The sequence below is a fragment of the Miscanthus floridulus genome, chromosome 8, assembly GCF_019320115.1.
Source record: "Miscanthus floridulus cultivar M001 chromosome 8, ASM1932011v1, whole genome shotgun sequence".
Classification (NCBI taxonomy): domain Eukaryota; kingdom Viridiplantae; phylum Streptophyta; class Magnoliopsida; order Poales; family Poaceae; genus Miscanthus; species Miscanthus floridulus.
In genome coordinates, this window is record NC_089587.1 from 93,314,377 (window position 1) to 93,334,566 (window position 20,190).

At 46.0% G+C, this 20,190-nt stretch overlaps 1 protein-coding gene across 1 annotated transcript; it reads right to left on the reverse strand.

Moving 5' to 3' along the window:
- Nucleotides 1–19,198: 19,198 nt before the first annotated feature.
- Nucleotides 19,199–19,768, reverse strand: LOC136469593 (uncharacterized). The gene has a single exon (XM_066467721.1). It carries the CDS (start codon nucleotides 19,766–19,768, stop codon nucleotides 19,199–19,201), a length of 570 nt encoding a protein of 189 aa, XP_066323818.1.
- Between the last annotated feature and the right edge of the window lie 422 nt (nucleotides 19,769–20,190).

The window sequence follows — 20,190 nt, forward strand, 5'->3', positions numbered from 1 at the left end:
CTTATATCTATAGGCATGTCTTCGACTTACCCAAAGTGGTAGGCAGCTAGGATACACCCATTTCCCCTGATCTTCTTCATTGCTCCTAGTATGTATCTTGAAATGTTCAACTTCTCATTGTCCATCAGTTTCTTCCTGTGCGCCTCTCTCTGTCGCTTGGTCAAGTCTTTCATGGTTGGATGATTGTTATCTAGGTGGTAACCAATGATGATTCTTTTAGCAATATGCATTGGAGATCGATAGATAACATCAAGTTTTAGTTCCTTGGATATATAGGCCATCAACCTGCAAGGACAAGCCATCGTGGCATATATAAGTAGTCTTGACCGATTCAAAGGCAGGTGATATGTGAAACTCGCAATTCAGCACTTACATAGAGAACAAGGTGACTTGGGCGATGTCAAGGTCTTGTTCCCGCAGTAGTCTGTACATGTCGTGGAAGTCCACGGGGAGTTCTACATCGTTGCCGGGCAAGTGGAAGTACTCCGCCACAACCTTGACTAGAAAACCATGCAGGCCAGCTTTTGCCGATTCCATGTACTAGAGATGAAACCTGCTTGTCTCCCACCTTTCCTCGTCGATGAGTTGGGCCTTGGTTATCATGAACTTCCCATGCTCGTAATGGTCGGGGCAGTCATCCGATTCAGGAAATAGATGGAAAGGTGATCTTGGCCTGGGATAGAAATGTTAGTACCATATTATGGCAAAGAACAGTTATTAGCAAATTATGCTCGCCGCTACCATACCTTTCAAACTCAAGTGAGTATGTGAGCTGCCCTTGGTCGCCTTTAGTCTTCACCGGTGGTGGAGGACAGTGGCTTGTGCTCGCAATGGCAGCAGGCGGTGTCTTTGCCCCCGGTTCCTCCGTGCCTCCCAGTCCTTTGCTCGTGCCCTTAGACGGACTGCCGGGAGGTGGAGGTGGACTTGCTGTTGGAGGAGGAGAACGAGGGTGAGGGCTTGTGCCTCCCAGTCCTTTGCTCGTGCCCTTAGATGGACTGTCGGGAGGTGGAGGCGGACATGTTGTTGGAGGGTGAGAGCTTGTGCCTTGGGGTGAGTTCCTTCCCTTGTCATCCCCACCATTGCCTTCGTCATCGCTGTCGCCATGATCCGGATCATCGGGGGGACAAGATCCGGCAATGGATGGTTGTGATGCTGGTGTCGCCGTCAGCGTAGAAGTCGGCGTCGAGAGAATGATCTCTATGTCGTCCTTGTTCCACAGGACTTTGGAACCCAAGGTAGCTCCAAGGGTCGTTACCCCTTCTGCAGTTGGATATTCCATTTCAAATTCTTCATATTCATTTGCATACCATGTAAGTATCACAACAGCATAGTTGGCAGGGATCTGGTCTTGGTTGAAATCTTTGATATCTTCTTTGGGGTGCATGTAACCCTCACCCACGGTCAACTTTTTTGCCCTGCCGAACGGGATCGTGAGGTGGACGCGCATGGGTTCCCAGATGTCGTTGATGGGGTGCATTGGGCGATCCTCGATCATCGACAGTGGCTGCCCTTGTGTCTGCCCTTGTGGAACTTGAGGCATGGCCACGCCAGCCTAGCGAAGCATCTGTGACCTCATCGACACCATATCTGGGTCATTGCTCGTGAAGGCTTCTTTTATGGACCGGCTGATCATTTTGGCCATGCCTTGATCATAGCCCTTCTGAAAGATGCCCTCCTTGTACCTCTGCCTTGACCGATATGTGGCAGCGTCGGATTGCCATGACTCCACTGAGTTCCAGCTCATCTTCGACGACATGCCACGGACGTAGCCACGGTGCTCGGGGGTTCCCAGCGCCAGGGTCAGCAAGTCCTGGCCCCTGCGAACCTCGAAGCTATCCTTGGATTTAGCGGCCTCGATGACAACCCTCTCCACCTCCTTGAACTTGGGCTCATTGAACTTGCTCGTGCCCTCCTTGAGCTTCTTCGGCTTGTGGGCATAGATGAAGTCCTTAGCCCTCAAGTCTACACCGTCGTATGGATCGTGAAGCCCGGCGACAGCTCTAGCCCTTTCTTCCTCCCACCACTGGGGCCTCTTACCAGCAAACCCAGTCATGCCCAAGTGGTGGGGGTGCAGGTTCTTCTTCGCTAGTGCGCTGAACTTGGCGCTCTTTGCCTTTGCTTCTTCTATTGTTCTTTGTTTGCAGAACTCTTCCCAGTGATGTTCCTTCACCATAGTGTATTTGACACAGGGTGACTTGCCTAGCTTCAGGTAGTACCTGGTCAGCATGGACTTGAAGTTTCTAAAGGCTCTTCCTACCACGTGCATGACCCACTCCCTGCACTTGTCAAGATCGGCGTCCTCAGGATAATGGAAGCTCCTCGTCACCTCACCCCAGATATGTGTCTTGTAGTCGACCGGGACATTGTTCCACTCCTCCCAAGTGATCTCCACCTTGTCCTTGACTATACATGCCACCTGGTTGTTGAACTTGGCAAGGACCATGGGTGGCGACAACGGGTTTCCCTCTGGTCCCACCTCATGGATCACATGGACTTCGTCGTGGATTTCCCTCCGGTGCCTCCCGTGTTCCCCCCTTCTCAGCTTTGTCCTCTGACCCCTAGACTTGCCTGAAGTGGTTGGAGATGGAGCGGGGGGTTCTTTGTCCCTGACTTGTTCCTCCTCGAAATTCAATTCTCGAGGCACCACCGGCATCTGTTCAGGGTTTGGAGACCGTGCACTTTCAACTTCGTCGTCCCTCGGTTGGTAGGTCGGATCATCTTCGTCCTCTATACGACGTTTCTTTGTTGGCCTCGGGGTCACAGACACTTGGCTCTCGAGGCTAGTTGATGATGATGCACTAGGGGTAGGGTCGCGCCATTCGCTTATCGGTTCCTCCGCCATTGGAAAGCTACAATGAATACATATTTCAGTTGTATAGACACAATTATAGAGTAGTAAAGTAGAGTAGTACTAGAGTAGTAAAGTAGAGTAGTACTAGAGTAGTAAAGTAGTAGTAGTTGGCTTAGATTTGCCCCATTGTCATCACATCGCTTTTAAACTGGTTGCTTGTATCTGGTATACAAGCCATCCTAGTTTAGCGGGGGCACTCGATCATCATCGCCGCTGCCTCAGCATAAAAGGGTTCACATCATTGCATATGCCACTGCCTCAGCTTAGAAGTGTGAAAAGAATCATCATTGCAAATACCAAACAAAAGCCATCAAGATAGTTTCAAAATTCAGCCCCAAAGGAGCATAGTAGAGGAGTAGGCAGTAGAGGAGTAGGTAGTAGAGGAACTGCTCAATTTAGTCAGCAAGAGCATAGTAGAGGAGTAGGCAGTAGAGGAGGAGGGAGTAGAGGAGTAGGCAGTAGAGGATGAGGGAGTAGAGGAGTAGGCAGTAGAGGAGGAGGGAGTAGAATCATCATTGCAAATACCAAACAAAAGCCATCAAGATAGTTTCAAAATTTGGCCCCAAAGGAGCATAGTAGAGGAGTAGGCAGTAGAGGAGTAGGTAGTAGAGGAACTACTCAATTTAGTCAGCAAGAGCATAGTAGAGGAGTAGGTAGTAGAGGAGGAGGGAGTAGAGGAGTAGGCAGTAGAGGAGGAGGGAGTAGAGGAGTAGGCAGTAGAGGAGGAGGGAGTAGAGGAGGAGGGAGTAGTAGTAGGAAGTAGTAGTAGTATACTAGTAGTAGTATACTACTAGAAAGTAGTAGGCAGTAGTAGTAGTATACTACTAGAAAGTAGTAGGTAGTAGTAGTAGTATACTACTAGAAAGTAGTATACTAGTAGTAGTATACAACAGTAGTATAGCAGTAGTATAGGAGTAGTATAGGAGGACAGTAGTAGCAGACAGTATAGGAATAGATTAAGTAGAGAAAGTAGTAGGCAGTAGTAGTAGTATACTACTAGAAATTGCAGCAGAGTGACCAATTCATCTCAAAATTCTCACAAATTTAGCATGTGATCAGTTTAAAGGCAAGGTGCATCATAGGCAGTGGCATATGCTCAGAATTTTGTCACAAATTTCTTTGGCATCATAGGCAGCATGTAATTACAAATTTTATTCTTGTAGACAATGCTGTTGAGATTCGATGCTGTTGGAGACAACCCTGTATAAATAGGTCACAAATTCAAGCTAAATATGGAAATAGCTCAACCCTGTTGGAGATAAGCCTGTAAAGGGAATTGTTAAAAAGACAGCCATGTTTCACGGCTAAATATGTGCGATATTGAAAATTCCTATCCATGAATTATGTGACTACATATTCAAAGTTGCTTGGCATAATGAGCATATAATTTATAATTAAGCCTGGAAACAGCTCTAAGAGCTCTATGAAACAGACCCTAACTGAAAACTGCCTTAAAAACTAAGTTAACAGCATAATTAGAAGACTCCTCATCATACCTGAAGGAAAGACAGTTTTTCATTTTCACAGTAGACAGAACAACGTAGTGGAACCTAGAGAAAGCTAGGATAGCCCAAATGTGAATCTCTAATTACATTTCAGATGGGGAAAATATAGCAGTTACTACAAGAATAAAATTTGAGCTTTGGAGACAGAGGGGCCCAAATGAATAAAATTTCAATAGCATTGTAATTACAGAACCAAGGTACTACGTAGTTCTTACCTCAGCCTGGGCGCAGCAGGTTCCAAGTGAGGAGGTAGCGGCTAGAGCCCGTTTGTGCTCTGAGGACGGGGCCCAGCGTGTGGACGGTGATCGGGGAGGAGGACGGGGATGGTGACCGGGGAGGAGGATGGGGCCTGGCGTGTGGACGGTGACCGCGGAGGAGCTTGGTGGCCGGCGCTAGGGTTTCGGGGACGGGTCCCAGCGCGGAGGAGCTCGGCGGGCGCCGGATCAAGGGTTCGGGGAGAGGAGGATGGGGGCGAGGCACGAGCACAAGGGAGGAGGACGGGGGCGGGGGGCGCGTGCGGTGGCCACGGAGGAGCTCGGTGGCTGACGCTAGGGTTCCAGGGACGGGGCCCAGCACAGAGGAGCTCGGCGGGCGCCAGAGCAAGGGTTCCAGGGAGAGGAGGACGGGGGCAGGGCACGGGGGAGGAGGACGGGGGCGGGGGACGCGTGCGGTGGCCACGGAGGAGCTCGGTGGCCGGCACTAGGGTTTTGGGGACGGGGCCCAGCGCGGAGGAGCTCGGCGGCTAGAGCAAGGGTTCTGGGGAGAGGAGGATGGGGGCGGGGCACGAGCATGGGGGAGGAGGACGGGGGCGGGGGTCACATATATAGCCACTGATTAACCGCGGCGGGCAATATAATCCGCCCGCCGTGGTAAATGTTTACTGCAGCGGGCACCTTACACTGCCCGCCGCGATTAATCTATTAACCGCGGCGGGCGCTGTTACGTGCCCGCCACGGTTAATACTGCTGCACTAATTTGCCTCTGGCTATATTATTCCTATGGAGTAGATAAGGTGTTGCCTCTGTATAGATAAAAAGATTTCAACATCTTTGGATGTGTATTAACTGCATTATTGGCTGAATAAAAAAAAGAAACTGCATTATAGTCCACTATTCTTTGGATCTCAGATCTTCACAGGCATACCAAGAATTGAGCCTCTTACTTGATCAAATGGGCTACTGGAGCTCAAACTTGTCTTCAATGTTTTCATGTTTTGTCAGAAATAGTCTGAATGACACTGTGTAGATCTTACTGTCGCAGTAGTATTAGTACAATAGATAGTAGCAGTAGGTTGTGTAGTACTAGTAGATTAGTATTGTATAGTAGTAGTAGTAGATTCAGTAGTACTAGTAGAGTAGTATGGTTCCATGATATTAATAATAAGTTACAAAACTTGTCTTCAATAGATCGAGCTATATTATTACATATATGTCTCTAGGATACATATATCATTTTAGTGCAGGTGCTTTCACCGTCCTCTTCTCACCGTTGGGGTGGGCCCACGGCATCATCCTAGACTTGTTGAATCGGTCCTCGATGGCCTTGATCTTCTTTGGATGATCGGTAAAAAGCTCGAGCTCTGCGTAGTTGTTGTATTTTTCGAGACTCTGCACCCCATCAGCTCCCACAATCCGCTGCTTTCCGAACACAACCACATGCCTTTTTGGGTCCTCTGCATATATATAGTAGGCCACTTGCACGACATTGGTTGCTAGTACCCATGGGTCATCTTTGTAGCCGATACTTTTGAGGTCCACGGTGGTTAGCCCATAACTGTCCACTGCAACCGCATTCGGTTTGACCCACTGGCAACGGAAGACGGTTATGCGTAGGTTTTGGCCGTAGTCAAGTTCCCATATTTCTTTGACTTGCCCATAGTATTGCCTCCTCTGGCCCTTGGACTCTTCTTCGCCCTCGTATCGAACACCGCAGTTCTGTGCTGAGCTCTTCTTGTCCTTGTCTTTCGTGTGGAACCTATAGCCCTAGACGTCATACCCTTGCCACGTGGTGATTTGGCTAGAAGGGCCTAACACAAGCCTCTTAACGGTCTCATTTTTACATCCAAAATCATGAAAAAGAGAGGAAATGATGATGTGAAAGATGAAGCATGCACCTAAAGATAGTTAGATTATTATTAACTATGTAATCATTATGTAGACGTTGTATCAGTAATTCACACTGAATATTTAATTTATATTTGTGCGCATCTCTACAATTTAATTATTGACTATGTAATCAAATATTAAGATGATGTTCACAAACACTATTATTTGATAATTATAGGCCATTAATTAATTATCATAGAATTAAATAATCAAGACACAAATTTTTGTGTTATTTTAGAATATAAACTAACTGCATTATTTCTATTAATAAATAAATAAAGAAAAGCAAACTAACCGAACTTCCTATCCTATCTCAGCGGTTAAGGCCGTGCACTCTGTACTCTGAGACCCTCGCTCGAATCCTAGGCGGACCAAACTTTTTGATTTTGCATTTATTATTTAGTAGTGCATTATGATGGGATAAAAGAAAAAATAAAACCATTCTAACCGAACTCCCTATCCTAACTCAGCGGTTAAGGCCGCGCACTCTCGACCCCATAACCCGCGCTCGAATCTCAGACGGGCCAAACTTTTTATATTTTTTATTAAAAGGCTACAATGGCAGGCTCCAAACCGATAGTGTTTTTTATAATTTTTTACTAAAAGATGGCGGTAGGGCCCTTCACTACCAGTTTTGGTTTTAAAACCAGCAATGATAGCTTCTATCACAGTCAGTTTTAAAACCGGCGGTGATAGCTTCTATCACTGTTGGTTTTTAAACTAAAATCGACAGTGATGTGTAGATGCTCCTCACATGCCAACAGTGCTCCCATGACTACAACAATTGGAACACTGCTCCCACCTACCCCGACAACTTTAGTTCAGAAATAAAAATGTACCACGACTGCTAGCCCCTATAAAATGGCTCTCGGCCAGGAGCTAGCCTCTCCATGCATGTTGGTTTCAGCCAGGCCTTATCAGCCATGATACAATGTTTTCCTCTCACAACAAACCACAGATATCGTTATGCATCGTAGTCCACAAAAATGGTGCACACATGTAAGGTCTTTGTTATCGTATATGTAACTTATTTCTATTTTTTGTAATTTTTTAATGTATTTCATTACTATCTAAATAAATATATCGTTCTTGTTAAAACTTTCCCATTGTAGTATCTAAATAAATATATCCTTTACATATATGCACCTTCACTGTCGGTTCTATTTAGAAACCGGCAGTGATAGCCACCTTCACTGTCGGTTCTATTTAAAAACCGACAGTGATGTCCATGCCCCCTATATAAAACAAACTGCCGGCCACATACATTGATCCCATCCACCCATGAACTCTCTCAGTCTCATTTCTCATGTTTCACTCTCACTTCTCAAGACATCCACTCTCTCTCTACGTGATTTGGTCATGGCTCCTGCATTTTTCAATGGTATTGATATGTTGTCTTCTCCAATATTCTATCTATATTCATTTGGTCTATATTTATATTCATGTTTCTTTGCATTCTACATTTATATATATTCTTATTCCTTGCATTCGATCTATATTTAATTATGTTGCCACATTTTACTTGGAATTTTTTTGTGCATATATTTTATGTTCATATTTTTTTTGCATTTTATTGATCAGGTGGTATGAACAACGGACCTCCCCCACCATAAGAACCAGGTTTCCACCTTGGCGATGAGCCATTCGCTCCTAATGTGGCCATTCCACGGTTCCCTGATCCAGCTATTGTATGAAATATTTTCCAACATCTTTTGTTTTTTGATGCTAACAAATAAGTGTAATTAGTTTAATATCATTGCTGCATGCATATATGTCGCAGACTATATCCCTAATAGATTGGTTGCGAACAACACTTAGCTGGTTCTTTATCTCAGACATCGTCGAGAACATGGCATCTAATGCAAGTGGTCGACTATGGACGTGTGAACTCAGTTTTTTCATCCCTGTGAGGGGTTCAAATCATCGGAACCATATCCACGGGACGGGAGTATAGAGCCTAGACGTGATAAGCGCCCAATTAAGTGCTAGGCGCATCTGTTTAGAGGCACTTCGACGTATTTGCTATGATGTGCCTGATTTCTCACACTTCAAGGCACTTGCTTTGAATGCTGGTGATATCCCCGTCCCACAAGCAAGCGAATGGTTTGCAAGCTACAACCATACGGATGTGGTAAAATGGTCACTTATACCTGAGTTGTGGTTATTTATTGTTTATTATTGTAATAACATTCTCTAATTTTTTTCTCCGCATGTGGCTTGTGGGCCGTTCTAGACCAAGCTACGGAGCAACTCGGGTACGATTGGGACTTCTGTAATGGAAACCTCAGCCAGCTCACTATAGAAGGACGCCAGTACTGCATAAGGATTACTAATAGGGGCAGTGGTTGTTCAGTAGGTTACATCTATGGCCGACCATTCTTTTGGTATTATGAGGCACGAGAGAGTGCACTCATACGGGTATTGGACTTCATTGATACAAGTGGATACATAAATCCGTGACATCAATTACCATATATGGCTATAGAGGCATGTTAGTGTGCGTGGCCTGATCGATCCCGGCAGTGATTCTGATAGTAATTAATGTTTATTTAGCTAGGTTTTCAAGGTCGTAGTTTAATTGGGTTCTAATTTTAATATGTACGGCTTTGTGTGTTTAATTATTGTCATTCATGTAATTCGTGTAACATTTGGTGGACAATTAGAAATATGCATTCTGGTGTCATATTGGTCTAAAAATTATTCTCAGGCTTGCACGTGCCACTTGTGAAGGAAACACCAAGTGGGGATTTTCTGGAGATGGTTTGCTACTTTCTGAGGTTTAATTAAATTTCCACGCGATGAGACCGTTTAATTATAGGTTGAACTGAGTCTACCCACGAAAAGATCTGGAATGATGCCAAACTTTTAAACATGCTCTAATGTGCCCTAGGGATAAGAATTTTGTAGAGGTGGATGAAAAAATCTATTGGGTCCAAGATGAAATTCACCCTCTTTTGTCTCATTCGGCACAGAGAAAAATATAATAAATAAATAAACTACTCAGAAAAATCTAAGATCCTATGTGGGTCTTAATTTGGGTGCACAAGCTTGCCAAAAAAATTTCAAGTCATTTTGACATAGGTGGAGTATACATGCTTCACAGAGGTACATGTGCTCTTTCATCGAACCATGACTATACACATAGGTTATCAAGGTTTCTATAGTTCATATGCATTCTAGTGTTGTATTAGTCTCAAACTTTTTCTTAGGCTTTCATGTGCCACGTGTGAAGGAAACACTAAGTTTTGGATTTTTCCGGAGATGGTTTGCTACTTTTTGAGGTTTAATTGAATTTCCGCGCGACGAGACCGTTTAATTATAGGTTGAACTGAGTCTACCCATGAAAAGATCTGGAATGGTGCCAAACTTTTACACAGGATCTAATATGCCCTAGGGATAAGAATTTTGTGGAGGTGGATGAAAAAATCTATTGGGTCTTTTGTCTCATTCAGCACACAGAAAAATATAATTAATAAAAAAATGATTAGAAAAACCTAAGATCCTATGTGGGATCTTAATTTGGGTGTACAAGCTTACCAAAAAAAATTTCAAGCCATTTCGACATAGGCGGAGTATACATACTTCACAGAGGTACATGTGCCCTTTCATCGAACCATGACTATACACATAGGTTATTAAGGTTTCTGTGGTTCATATGCATTCCGGTGTTGTATTGGTCTCAAACTTTTTCTTAGGCTTGCACGTGCCACATGTAAAGGAAACACCAAGTTTTGGATTTTTCGGAGATGGTTTGCTACTTTATGAGGTTTAATTGAATTTCCACGCGACGAGACCGTTTAATTATAGGTTGAACTGAGTCTACCCACGAAAAGATCCGGAATGGTGCCAAACTTTTACATAGGATCTAATGTGCCCTAGGGATAAGAATTTTGTGGAGGTGGATGAAAAAATCTATTAGGTCCAAGATGAAATTCACCCTCTTTTATCTCATTCAGCACACAGAAAAATATAGTTAATAAAAAAATGATTAGAAAAACCTAAGATCCTGTGTGGGATCTTAATTTGGGTGTACAAGCTTGCCAAAAAATTTCAAGTCATTTCGACATAGGCGGAGTATACATGCTTCACAGAGGTACACGTGCCCTTTCATCGAACCATGACTATACACATAGGTTATCAAAGGTTTCTATGGTTCATATGCATTTTGGTATTGTATTGGTTTCAAACTTTTTCTTAGGCTTGCACATGCCACGTGTGTAGGAAACACCAATTTTGGGATTTTCTGGAGATAGTTTGCTACTTTCTGATGTTTAATTGAATTTCCGCGCGACGAGACCATTTAATTATAGGTTGAACTGAGTCTACCCACGAAAAGATCTAGAATGGTGCCAAACTTTTACACAGGATCTAATGTGTCCTAGGGATAAGAATTTTATGGAGGTGGATGAAAAAATCTATTGGGTCCAAGATGAAATTCACCCTCTTTTGTCTCATTCAGCACACAGAAAAATATAATTAATAAAAAAATGATTAGAAAAAACCTAAGATCCTGTGTGAGATTTTAATTTGGGTGTACAAGCTTGCCAAAAAAATTTCAAGCCATTTCAACATATGCGTAGTATATATGCTTCATAGAGGTACATGTGCCCTTTCATCGTACCATGACTATACACATAGGTTATCATGGTTTCTGTGGTTCATATGCATTCTGGTGTTATAGTGGTCTCAAACTTTTTCTTAGGCTTGCACGTGCCACGTGTGAAGGAAACACCAAGTTTTGGATTTTTTGGAGATGGTTTGATACTTTTTGAGGTTTAATTGAATTTTCGCGTGACGAGACCGTTTAATTATAGGTTGAACTGAGTCTACCCACGAAAATATTCGGAATGGTGCCAAACTTTTACACAGGATCTAATGTGCCCTAGGCATAAGAATTTTGTGGAGGTGGATGAAAAAATCTATTGGGTCCAAGATGAAATTCACCCTCTTTTGTCTCATTCAGCACACAGAAAAATATAATTAATAAAAAAATGATTAGAAAAACCTAAGATCTTGTGTGGGATCTTAATTTGAGTGTACAAGCTTACCAAAAAAATTTCAAGCCATTTTAACATAGACGGAGTATACATGCTTCACAGAGGTACATGTGCCTTTTCATCGAACCATGACTATACACATAGGTTATCAAGGTTTCTGTGGTTCATATGCATTCCGGTGTTGTATTGGTCTCAAATATTTTCTTAGGCTTGCACTTGCCACGTGTGAAGGAAACACCAAGTTTTGGATTTTCCAAAGTTGGTTTGCTACTTTATGTGGTTTAATTGAATTTCCGCGCGACGAGACCGTTTAATTATAGGTTGAACTGAGTCTACCCATGAAAAGATCCGAAATGGTGCTAAACTTTTACATAGGATCTAATGTGCCCTAGGGATAAGAATTTTGTGGAGATGGATGAAAAAATCTATTGGGTCCAAGATAAAATTCACCCTCTTTTGTCTCATTCAGCGCACAGAAAAATATAATTAATAAAAATGATTAGAAAAACCTAAGATCCTATGTGGGATCTTAATTTGGGTGTACAAGCTTGCCAAAAAAATTTCAAGTCGTGTCGACAGATTATTGTCGGTAGTCCTCTAAGGGGTATTCCACGAAGGTAGATTGATCGGTAGAGGAGCGCGAGATTAAGAACAAGAAGGCAACAGACACACACGAGTTAGACAGGTTCAGGCCGTTAGTATGACGTAATACCTTACTCCTATGGTCTATTGGTTTGTATTACATATCGTATGATATGCCGTGATTTTAGAGGGGGTCCCTGCCCGCCTTATATAGTCCGGGAGGTAGGGTTACAAGTCGGTTAGATCTAAGAGATAACCGAAAAGTAATAACTGACTACAGGAATCTTGGGATCATACATATCCTAAGAGATCTCGTAGTATCTTCAGAATATCTTCCCGATGTCTTGCGGAAGGCGCCGAGCAGAGTCGTGCCTCACAAGGCTTCTTCTTGTGGGCTAGGCCACCCCTAGGGGCGCAGCCCATGTGGTCTACCATGGGTATCCGGGGTCGTACCCCCCATAGCTAGTCCCCGAGCGCCTTGTACCCGTTGTGCAATGCCATCTTGAGCTTATCCAAGCAGGTGCGAACCAAAGCCGAGCAGTCCAACTCATGGTCCGACCACCGTGATGAGTCACCGAGCAGCTATGAGCAATTGGTGAGCAGCGTGCATCATAGCCGAGCAGCGTGGACCATCGCCAAGCAGCATGCCCCAAGCATGGCTTGCCATAAGGGTGTAAGGAGCTCAAGTCTAGAATTGAAAATTTCCTCTTAGTGGACCAAGTGTGCCCACTTAGAGTCCGACCATGAGGAAAGGAGATAATCTTCTTTGGTTTTCAGAGTAACAGAGTCTTCCAGAAAAATCAAACACATTCACTGCAAGGTGAAGTGTGCCCACTTAGTCCCCGAGCCTGATAGTAGATGGCGTAGTCATGTGGTGCCAGGGTCCAAAGTAGAAGACGTAACAGACGACCAGCCGAGCATTCAGCCAGTCCCCGGGCGTAGCTCCAAAACAAGACGAAACACATTCACCGCAAAGTGAAGTGAGCCCACTTAGTCCCTGAGCCTGACAGTAGGTGACGGAGTCACGTGGTGCCAGGGTCTAAAGTAGAAGACGTAACAGACGACCAGCCGAGCAGTCAGCCAGTCCCCGGGCGTAGCTCTGAAACAAGACGAAACACATTCACCACAAGGTGAAGTGAGCCCACTTAGTCCCCGAGCCTGACAGTAGGTGGCATAGTCACGTGGTGCCAGGGTCCAAAGTAGAAGACGTAACAGACGACCAGCCGAGCAGTCAGCCAGTCCCCGAGCGGTGAGCGGATGTACCGGAGCAATCAAATGTTGGCGAAAAAATCAGAGTAACGGTTGTACAGTAACGGTTACTGAGCCTCGATAAATTGCGGAGAAATCTACGGTTATTCGGCGAGTAACAACAAACGGCAGCGATAAATGAATGACATGGGCTATGGTTGCGTGAAAGCCTAGGTGCGGCCCATTAAACCACGTTGGAGAATTTGGAGCGGCGCAGATTGCGGGAACGGTTTCCCAAAAACCCTTAGATGCAAAAAAGGGTGAGGAAAGTGCTTTATAACTGCGCCGCCATAGTCCCCACTCCCACCCTTGCCACTTCGTCTTTCTCCAATACTCTCGCATTTCCAGTTTCATAGGCACAACTGCCTCCGCCGCCAAACCCTAATCGGAATCTGAAGGATGGCGCCGAAGAAGGGAGCTGTGAAACCGAAGAAGACGAGCCCGAAGAAAGCGGGCACCGAGGCCCGGAGGGATGAAGAGTGGGTGCCGTCGTGCACTGGAGAAGCGGAGCTGAACAGACTGGTTGAGGCAGGCGTTCTTCCTAACCGCGCGACCGCTGGATGGTGGCCGGCCCTCGGTGAGCCCTTCCCAACACCTCATACCGACGAAGTTGTGGTATTTGAAGATTACTTTTGGCGTGGGTTGGGATTCCCTGTTCATCCATTCCTTAGGGATTTGTTGGATCTATGGGTAGTCAGTTTGTGCAATATCCACCCAAATACCATTCTTCACATCTCTATATTTATCCACTTCTGTGAGGCATTCCTTGGTATCCTTCCCCACTTCAACCTTTTCCGTTATCTATTCTGGCTGAAGAAGAGAGGTGGTGGTGGTTCCAAGGTGGTCGGCGGAGTATACCTTCAACTGCGTGACGGAATGGTAGGTGAATATCTTACTGTGCCACTGAACACATCATTGAAAAACTAGAACACAAGGTGGTTCTACATAAGGCAGACTGACCCAGCCATCCGCTGCGACCCTAATCACATCCTGGAGAACCAAAAGAGCTGGTCAGAGATGCCAAGAAATGCTGATATGGACCAAGTGAAAGAGCTTCTTGACTTAATCTAGGGTGTGAATATCAACAGTGGATTGGTAGCAGTGAGTTTTATATCGCGTCGCATTCAACCTTGCAAGGAGAGAGCTCATCCTGCCTTTGAATTCAAAGGGAAAACCAATGGTACCCGGGAGAAACCGGATATGCTATTGAAGGAGGTTATCGAAGAGCGAGCTGCAGAGCTGTTCACTTCGCATGTTTCGTTCAACATGCCAGGGTATTCAAAACCCTTTAACTGTAGAAACCAGCCACCCCAGGTAAACGTCTCAGCATTATATTCCTGATGCTTTTAATCTGTCATCATTTCCAAACATCTGGACTCATTCACCTGTAAAAAGATCCACTCGTAGGATAGAGTCGTATACTTCTCGGGTGTACCGAGGAGTGAATGGCCGACTGGAGTAGACAGACGACAACCGCTGCAGCCCGAAGAGGAGGGGCTGAGCTCCTCATCGGATGGTGCGTCCCTAGTATCGGAGAAAATCCGTGGGAAAAGGCCAGCGGTAGACGAGCCGGCTCAGAAGAGGAGAAAGACGGTGGGCACCACTTCCTACAAACTAGGTGGCATCTCGCTTGGTGATGACCAGGCTACTCGACCGCGAAGGACTACAGTGTTGGAGTGGTCTGACGATGATGAAGACCTAACAACACGTCCGCCGAGCACAAAGGAGCCACCGCTCCACGCTGAAGTCCTCGTTCAGAGTGCGAAAGAGATTCCTACACAATCAATGATGGAAGTCCCAGTGGTGCAGACGACCGGAGTCCCCGAGCAACAAACGGGAGTAACCTCGGAGCAGCATGTGGAGAGGGCTCTAGAACACCAAATGGATCGGCGGTCTTCTCTTGAAGAGCTGGAACCTCCCCAGTAGAGCACTGAGGTGGACCACGTAGCTGCACCTAGAGGATCAGGCAGGTATCATCGGTTCAAGAAGTTGAACCGGAACACCAAACCGTGAGTATATTTGTCTTGTAGTAGTAATGTTGTTCCTTGACCTGTTTTGAATACCAACAAGTTGACATTATGCAGAGCAACGCCGAGGACCACACCCATGGTAGAAACAACATCGACTGCTCCTGTCCTGGAGTCCCCGAGTGCTCAGCAACCAGAAGAGAGGTCAGCTGCCGCTGCCGGTGGTCCCGACGATGGCGAACCACTAGCGCAAACAACAGGCACGTCGGCAACAGCGACCGAGGCTACGACTGAAACCATCGGTACTTTGGGAGCGGAAGCTGCAGCTGCTGTTGATGCGCCGGAGGCTAGGGAAGCAACTTCGTCGATGGCCAAGCAGCAAACTGGACCACCCGTAACAACGCCAGGAATGGTCGGAGCCGCTGTCCGGCCATAGAGCCCCCCAGTGGTGCCTCGAGCGACGGTTTCTGAGGATGAGGTTGAGGAGATCGAGCGAACCGAACCCCAACCCTAGTCCGTCCGGATTATCCAAAAACACAGGGAAGAAGTGGTAGTTATCGAGGAAGAAAACACCACCAGGGAGATGAAGAGGCTGAAATCCACAGTAGCTAGAGTAATGACTCAAATCGAGGTTAGTACTGCAACTATAATATTAATAAATGGTGTTGGAGATCGAAGTTCATCACTGGCATTGTACATCCATAGGGTATAACTCGTATAGCCGAGCAGCGGCATCAACTGATAAAGAGGATGGAGCCCCTTGCCGAAGAGAACAAGAAACTCTAGGAGGCAATGAACCTATATGAGAAGAACATCCAGAGGGCCCGACGCGAGTGAGACCTTGCAGAGTCCAATTCGTGGGACCTGGAACATCAGAAGGGGGTTCTGTCTGAGCAGTTGGCAGCTGCAACCGAGCAGCTACAGAGGAAATTTGATTAGCTGGCAGTAGCATCCGAACAACTACAGAAGAAAACTGAGCAGCTGGCCGTAGCATCAGAACAACTGAAAAATGCTTCCAACCAGTTGGAAAAGAAAAACTAGTAGCTAAAAAGCTTAACCGATCAGAACTCTAGTATGATTATTGGCGAATATACTTTGTATTTGGTTGAACAACCATCTTTTAGGTGATAACTATTTTGCTTGTAGAGCGAGATGCGGAGCTCGGCCAACTTCGCAAGACCGTCGAGCAAATCCAACAAGAGAAAGCAAAAGAGCCAGAGCGAGCAAACAAACTGGCTGAGGAGCTGAAAGGTGAATGCCTCCTAGTCGGAATTACTGCTAAAGTATTTTTCTGGTATGATGGAACATTGTAACGTTTGCAGGTTATCGCTGTAAAGCCAAGACACAATTCGATGTGCTGGTGCAGGAAGCCCAGGTCCAAAAAGACAACTTCAATGCTCTAGTTACCGCAATAAAACCGGTGCTTGACTGCGTCGATCTAGAAACGGCACGCCGACTTGACGGTAGGAGGCAAGGGTCAGATACCATCATCCAGAGGTGCAAGGCAGCGTGGGAGAATTTCAAGATCTTCAACCGCGACGCCATTATGACCGTTGCTACTCATGTCCTTGTGGTTGTTCGGTCCCACTACCCAACCATCGACGTTCAGTCGATAGGGGGCGGTTTCGCCAAAGGACTGAGCGATGCGGAGACCCAGAAGCTGGAGGATGAGGTGGAGGATGCAGCGAAGAAATTGGCCAGCGACATAGATCTGTTTGGTGAGATGGATGGCAGTGACGTAGCCCAATGATCTGATTGGCTGATATCATCTGTAATTTCTGCGCAATGCAATTAGAACATGCGAAAGCGCAAGAACACTTATATATATGATAAATGTTATAAAGTGCATGTGTATGCAATTAGATTGTATTTCGGCGAAAAAATGGTCATAGTTATGACCATAAGATATTTATATGGAGTATAAGTAGAGTCAGAGCAGTTAGTTTGCTACTAACCCCCATGGCCTCAGCTAGCGCATAGTCCATGGCGTCGAGCGCGGAGCCTGAGCACGTGTAGGGGGAAAAGGCGTGACCAAGGAACCACAGCCGACCACCCATAACACAGAGCGCGGAGCCCGTAGCACGTGTAGGGAGAGATTAGAAATTGGGTCTTCTCCATAGAGAAAAGAGCGAAACGTATGCTGCTCGGTGGTTATCGAAATGACTGTAGATGGCAAAAATGGCGACTGAGCAATAAATTCTGCTCTGAGCTCTCGGCCTCGGATAGCCCATAATCTATAACGTCGAGCGCAGAGCCCGTGCACGTGAAGGAAAAACAGGCGTGACCAAGGAACCACAGCCGACCACCCATAATGCTGAGCGTAGAGCCCGTGGCACGTGTAGGGAGAGATCGGAGGCTGAGTCTTCTCTGAAGAGAACAGAAAAGAAAGTAAGCTGCTCGCTGATCGGTGAAATATCTTTAAAGATTTACAATGAAGTATTCGGCGGTTTGGAGAAAAACATGTGGTGAGACACGTTGGCGATTTGGAGGGGACGTGTTTGGAGAAAATTTATTCGGCATTTTTGGCGAAAATGTGTCGGTGTTTTGGAGAAATCCTTCAGCGTTTTTTTTGGAGAGAACCGTTCGAAGATTTTGGAGATTTGGAGAACTTTATTCGGTGAAATCGTGGTCGGCAATTTGGAGAAATCATTCGGCGATTTTGGAGAAAACCGTTCGGCGATTTTGGAGAAAACTGTTCGGCGATTTTGGAGAAAACTGTTCGGCGATTTTGGAGAAAACTGTTCAGCGATCTTGGAGAAAACTGTTCGGCGATCTTGGAGAAAACTGTTCGGCGATTTTGGAGAAAACTGTTCGGCGATTTTGGAGATCGTTATGGAGTATCATAATGCTTCGGCGACCGTACGCGGAGATCGAAAGTTAAAGGGAAAAACAGAGACAAATCATGGAGACAAAAACTTTATTCATTATAAAATGGAGAGTACATATCTAGAGCGTTTCAAGGGTAGAAACATATAAGGTGCTCGATGTGCCATGAGTTTGGAACATCAATCCCATCTAAGTCGCATAAGCGATAAGATCCTGGTCGGGTGACCTCTTTGACGACGTAGGGCCCTTCCTAAGGGGAAGAAAGCTTGTGCAATCCCTCGGTCCTTTGTTTTCTGCAGAGAACAAGGTCGTCGACGGCGAATGAACAACCTTTTATGTTGCGGTTATAGTACCTTCGCAGATCTTCTAGATACTTGGCTGTGCGAACGCAGGTGATCAGGCGTTCTTCCTTGGCCCGGTCAACGTCCTCTGTTTGAATAGCCGTGGCCTGCTCTTCAACATAATTTTCCACCTTGGGTGCTCGAAAGGGAACATCTGCTGGTAGTATGGCCTCTAAGCCGTAGACCAAAAAATATGGAGACACACCGGTACTGCAACTAGCTTGAGTGCGCAGTCCCCAGACCACAGCCGGTAGCTCTTTGAGCCATCTGCCCGGATGCTTTTCTTCTTTCTGATATAGCCTCTTTTTGAGGGCGTCAAGGATCATACCATTAGCCTGCTCAACCTGGCCATTAGCTCTAGGATGAGCAACGGAAATGTATTTAACGGAGATGCACCGGCCTTCACAGAAGTCCCAAAAATGATGGCCGGTAAACATGGTTCCGAGGTCGGTGATAATGCTGTTCGAGAGACCGAACCTGTGTACGATATCTTCAAAGAGGTCGACTGCTTTCTTTGTAGTAGCTGAAACGAGCGGTTTGTACTCGATCCACTTGGAGAACTTATCAATGGCGATGTATACATACCTGAAACCTCCTGGCGCTGGCTTGAAGGGCCCAATCATGTCTAGTCCCCAGCATGCGAAAGGCCAAGAAGCTAGGATGGTCTGCAATTCCTATGCCGGTACGCGTATTTGCTTGGCGAAGAACTGACATCCTTCATAGCGCTGGACGAGGTCTTCTGCATCGGAGATGGTCATGGGCCAATAGAAGCCAGCTCAGAAAGCTTTGCCGACCAGGTTTCTCGAGGCCGCGTGATTGCCACAGGAACCAGAATGAATTTCGTGAAGTAGCTTCACTCCTTTGTCTTGAGGGATGCACTTCTGCAATATCCCTTCCTTGGCACTCTTCCTCATCAAGTTACCATCTACCAACACGTAGTGCTTACTCCGATGGATTAGGCGTTCGGTGTCGGTCTTGTCGGCAGGTACTTCAGAGTTGGTGAGGTACTTGATGAATTGCTCCCTCCAATCGGTGACCGGTGAAGGCACCACAAGTACCAACTGCTCGGCAGGGGGAACCTCATCAACTTCCTTTTCTTCTTTAATGGATGGCACCAGGAGATCTTGCACGAAGACCCCTAGTGGAACTACGGTGTGAGACGAACCTATTTTTGAGAGCTGGTCAGCTGGTTGATTTTGATCTCGTACCACGTGGTGGTACTCGATACCGTAGAACTTCCCTTCAAGCTTCCTAATTTCAGCGCAGTATGCGTCCATCTTCTCACTGGAACAGGACCAGTCTTTATTGAGCTGGTTGATAACCAGCATGGAGTCTCCGTACACCATGAGGCATTTGACGCCGAGCGCGATGGCTATACGAAGACCATGGAGACATGCTTCGTATTCCGCGGCATTGTTGGAGGCCGAGAAGTGTATCCGAAGAACGTAACGTAGCTTATCCTTGGTCAACGTAATGAACAGAATGCCCACACCAGCACCGTTGATGTTAAGGGCGCCATCAAAGTACATCACCCAGTGCTTAGGGCAAGCGGCGGCGATGGGCTCTTGGATCTCGGTCCATTCAGCGATGAAGTCAGCGAGCGCCTATGACTTAATGGTAGGTCTGCTTCTGAATTCAATGGAATAGGTGCCGAGCTCAACAGCCCACTTAATGATGTGGCCATTGGCTTCTTTGTTGCGAAGAATGTCCCCCAGGGGAAACTCAGTGACCACGGCGATCTTGTAGTATTCGAAGTAATGCCGGAGCT

What these genes read in the sequence shown, in the direction of transcription:
- LOC136469593 (XM_066467721.1), bottom strand. Translation starts at nt 19,768, where the DNA reads ATGGTGTACGGAGACTCCATGCTGGTTATCAACCAGCTCAATAAAGAC.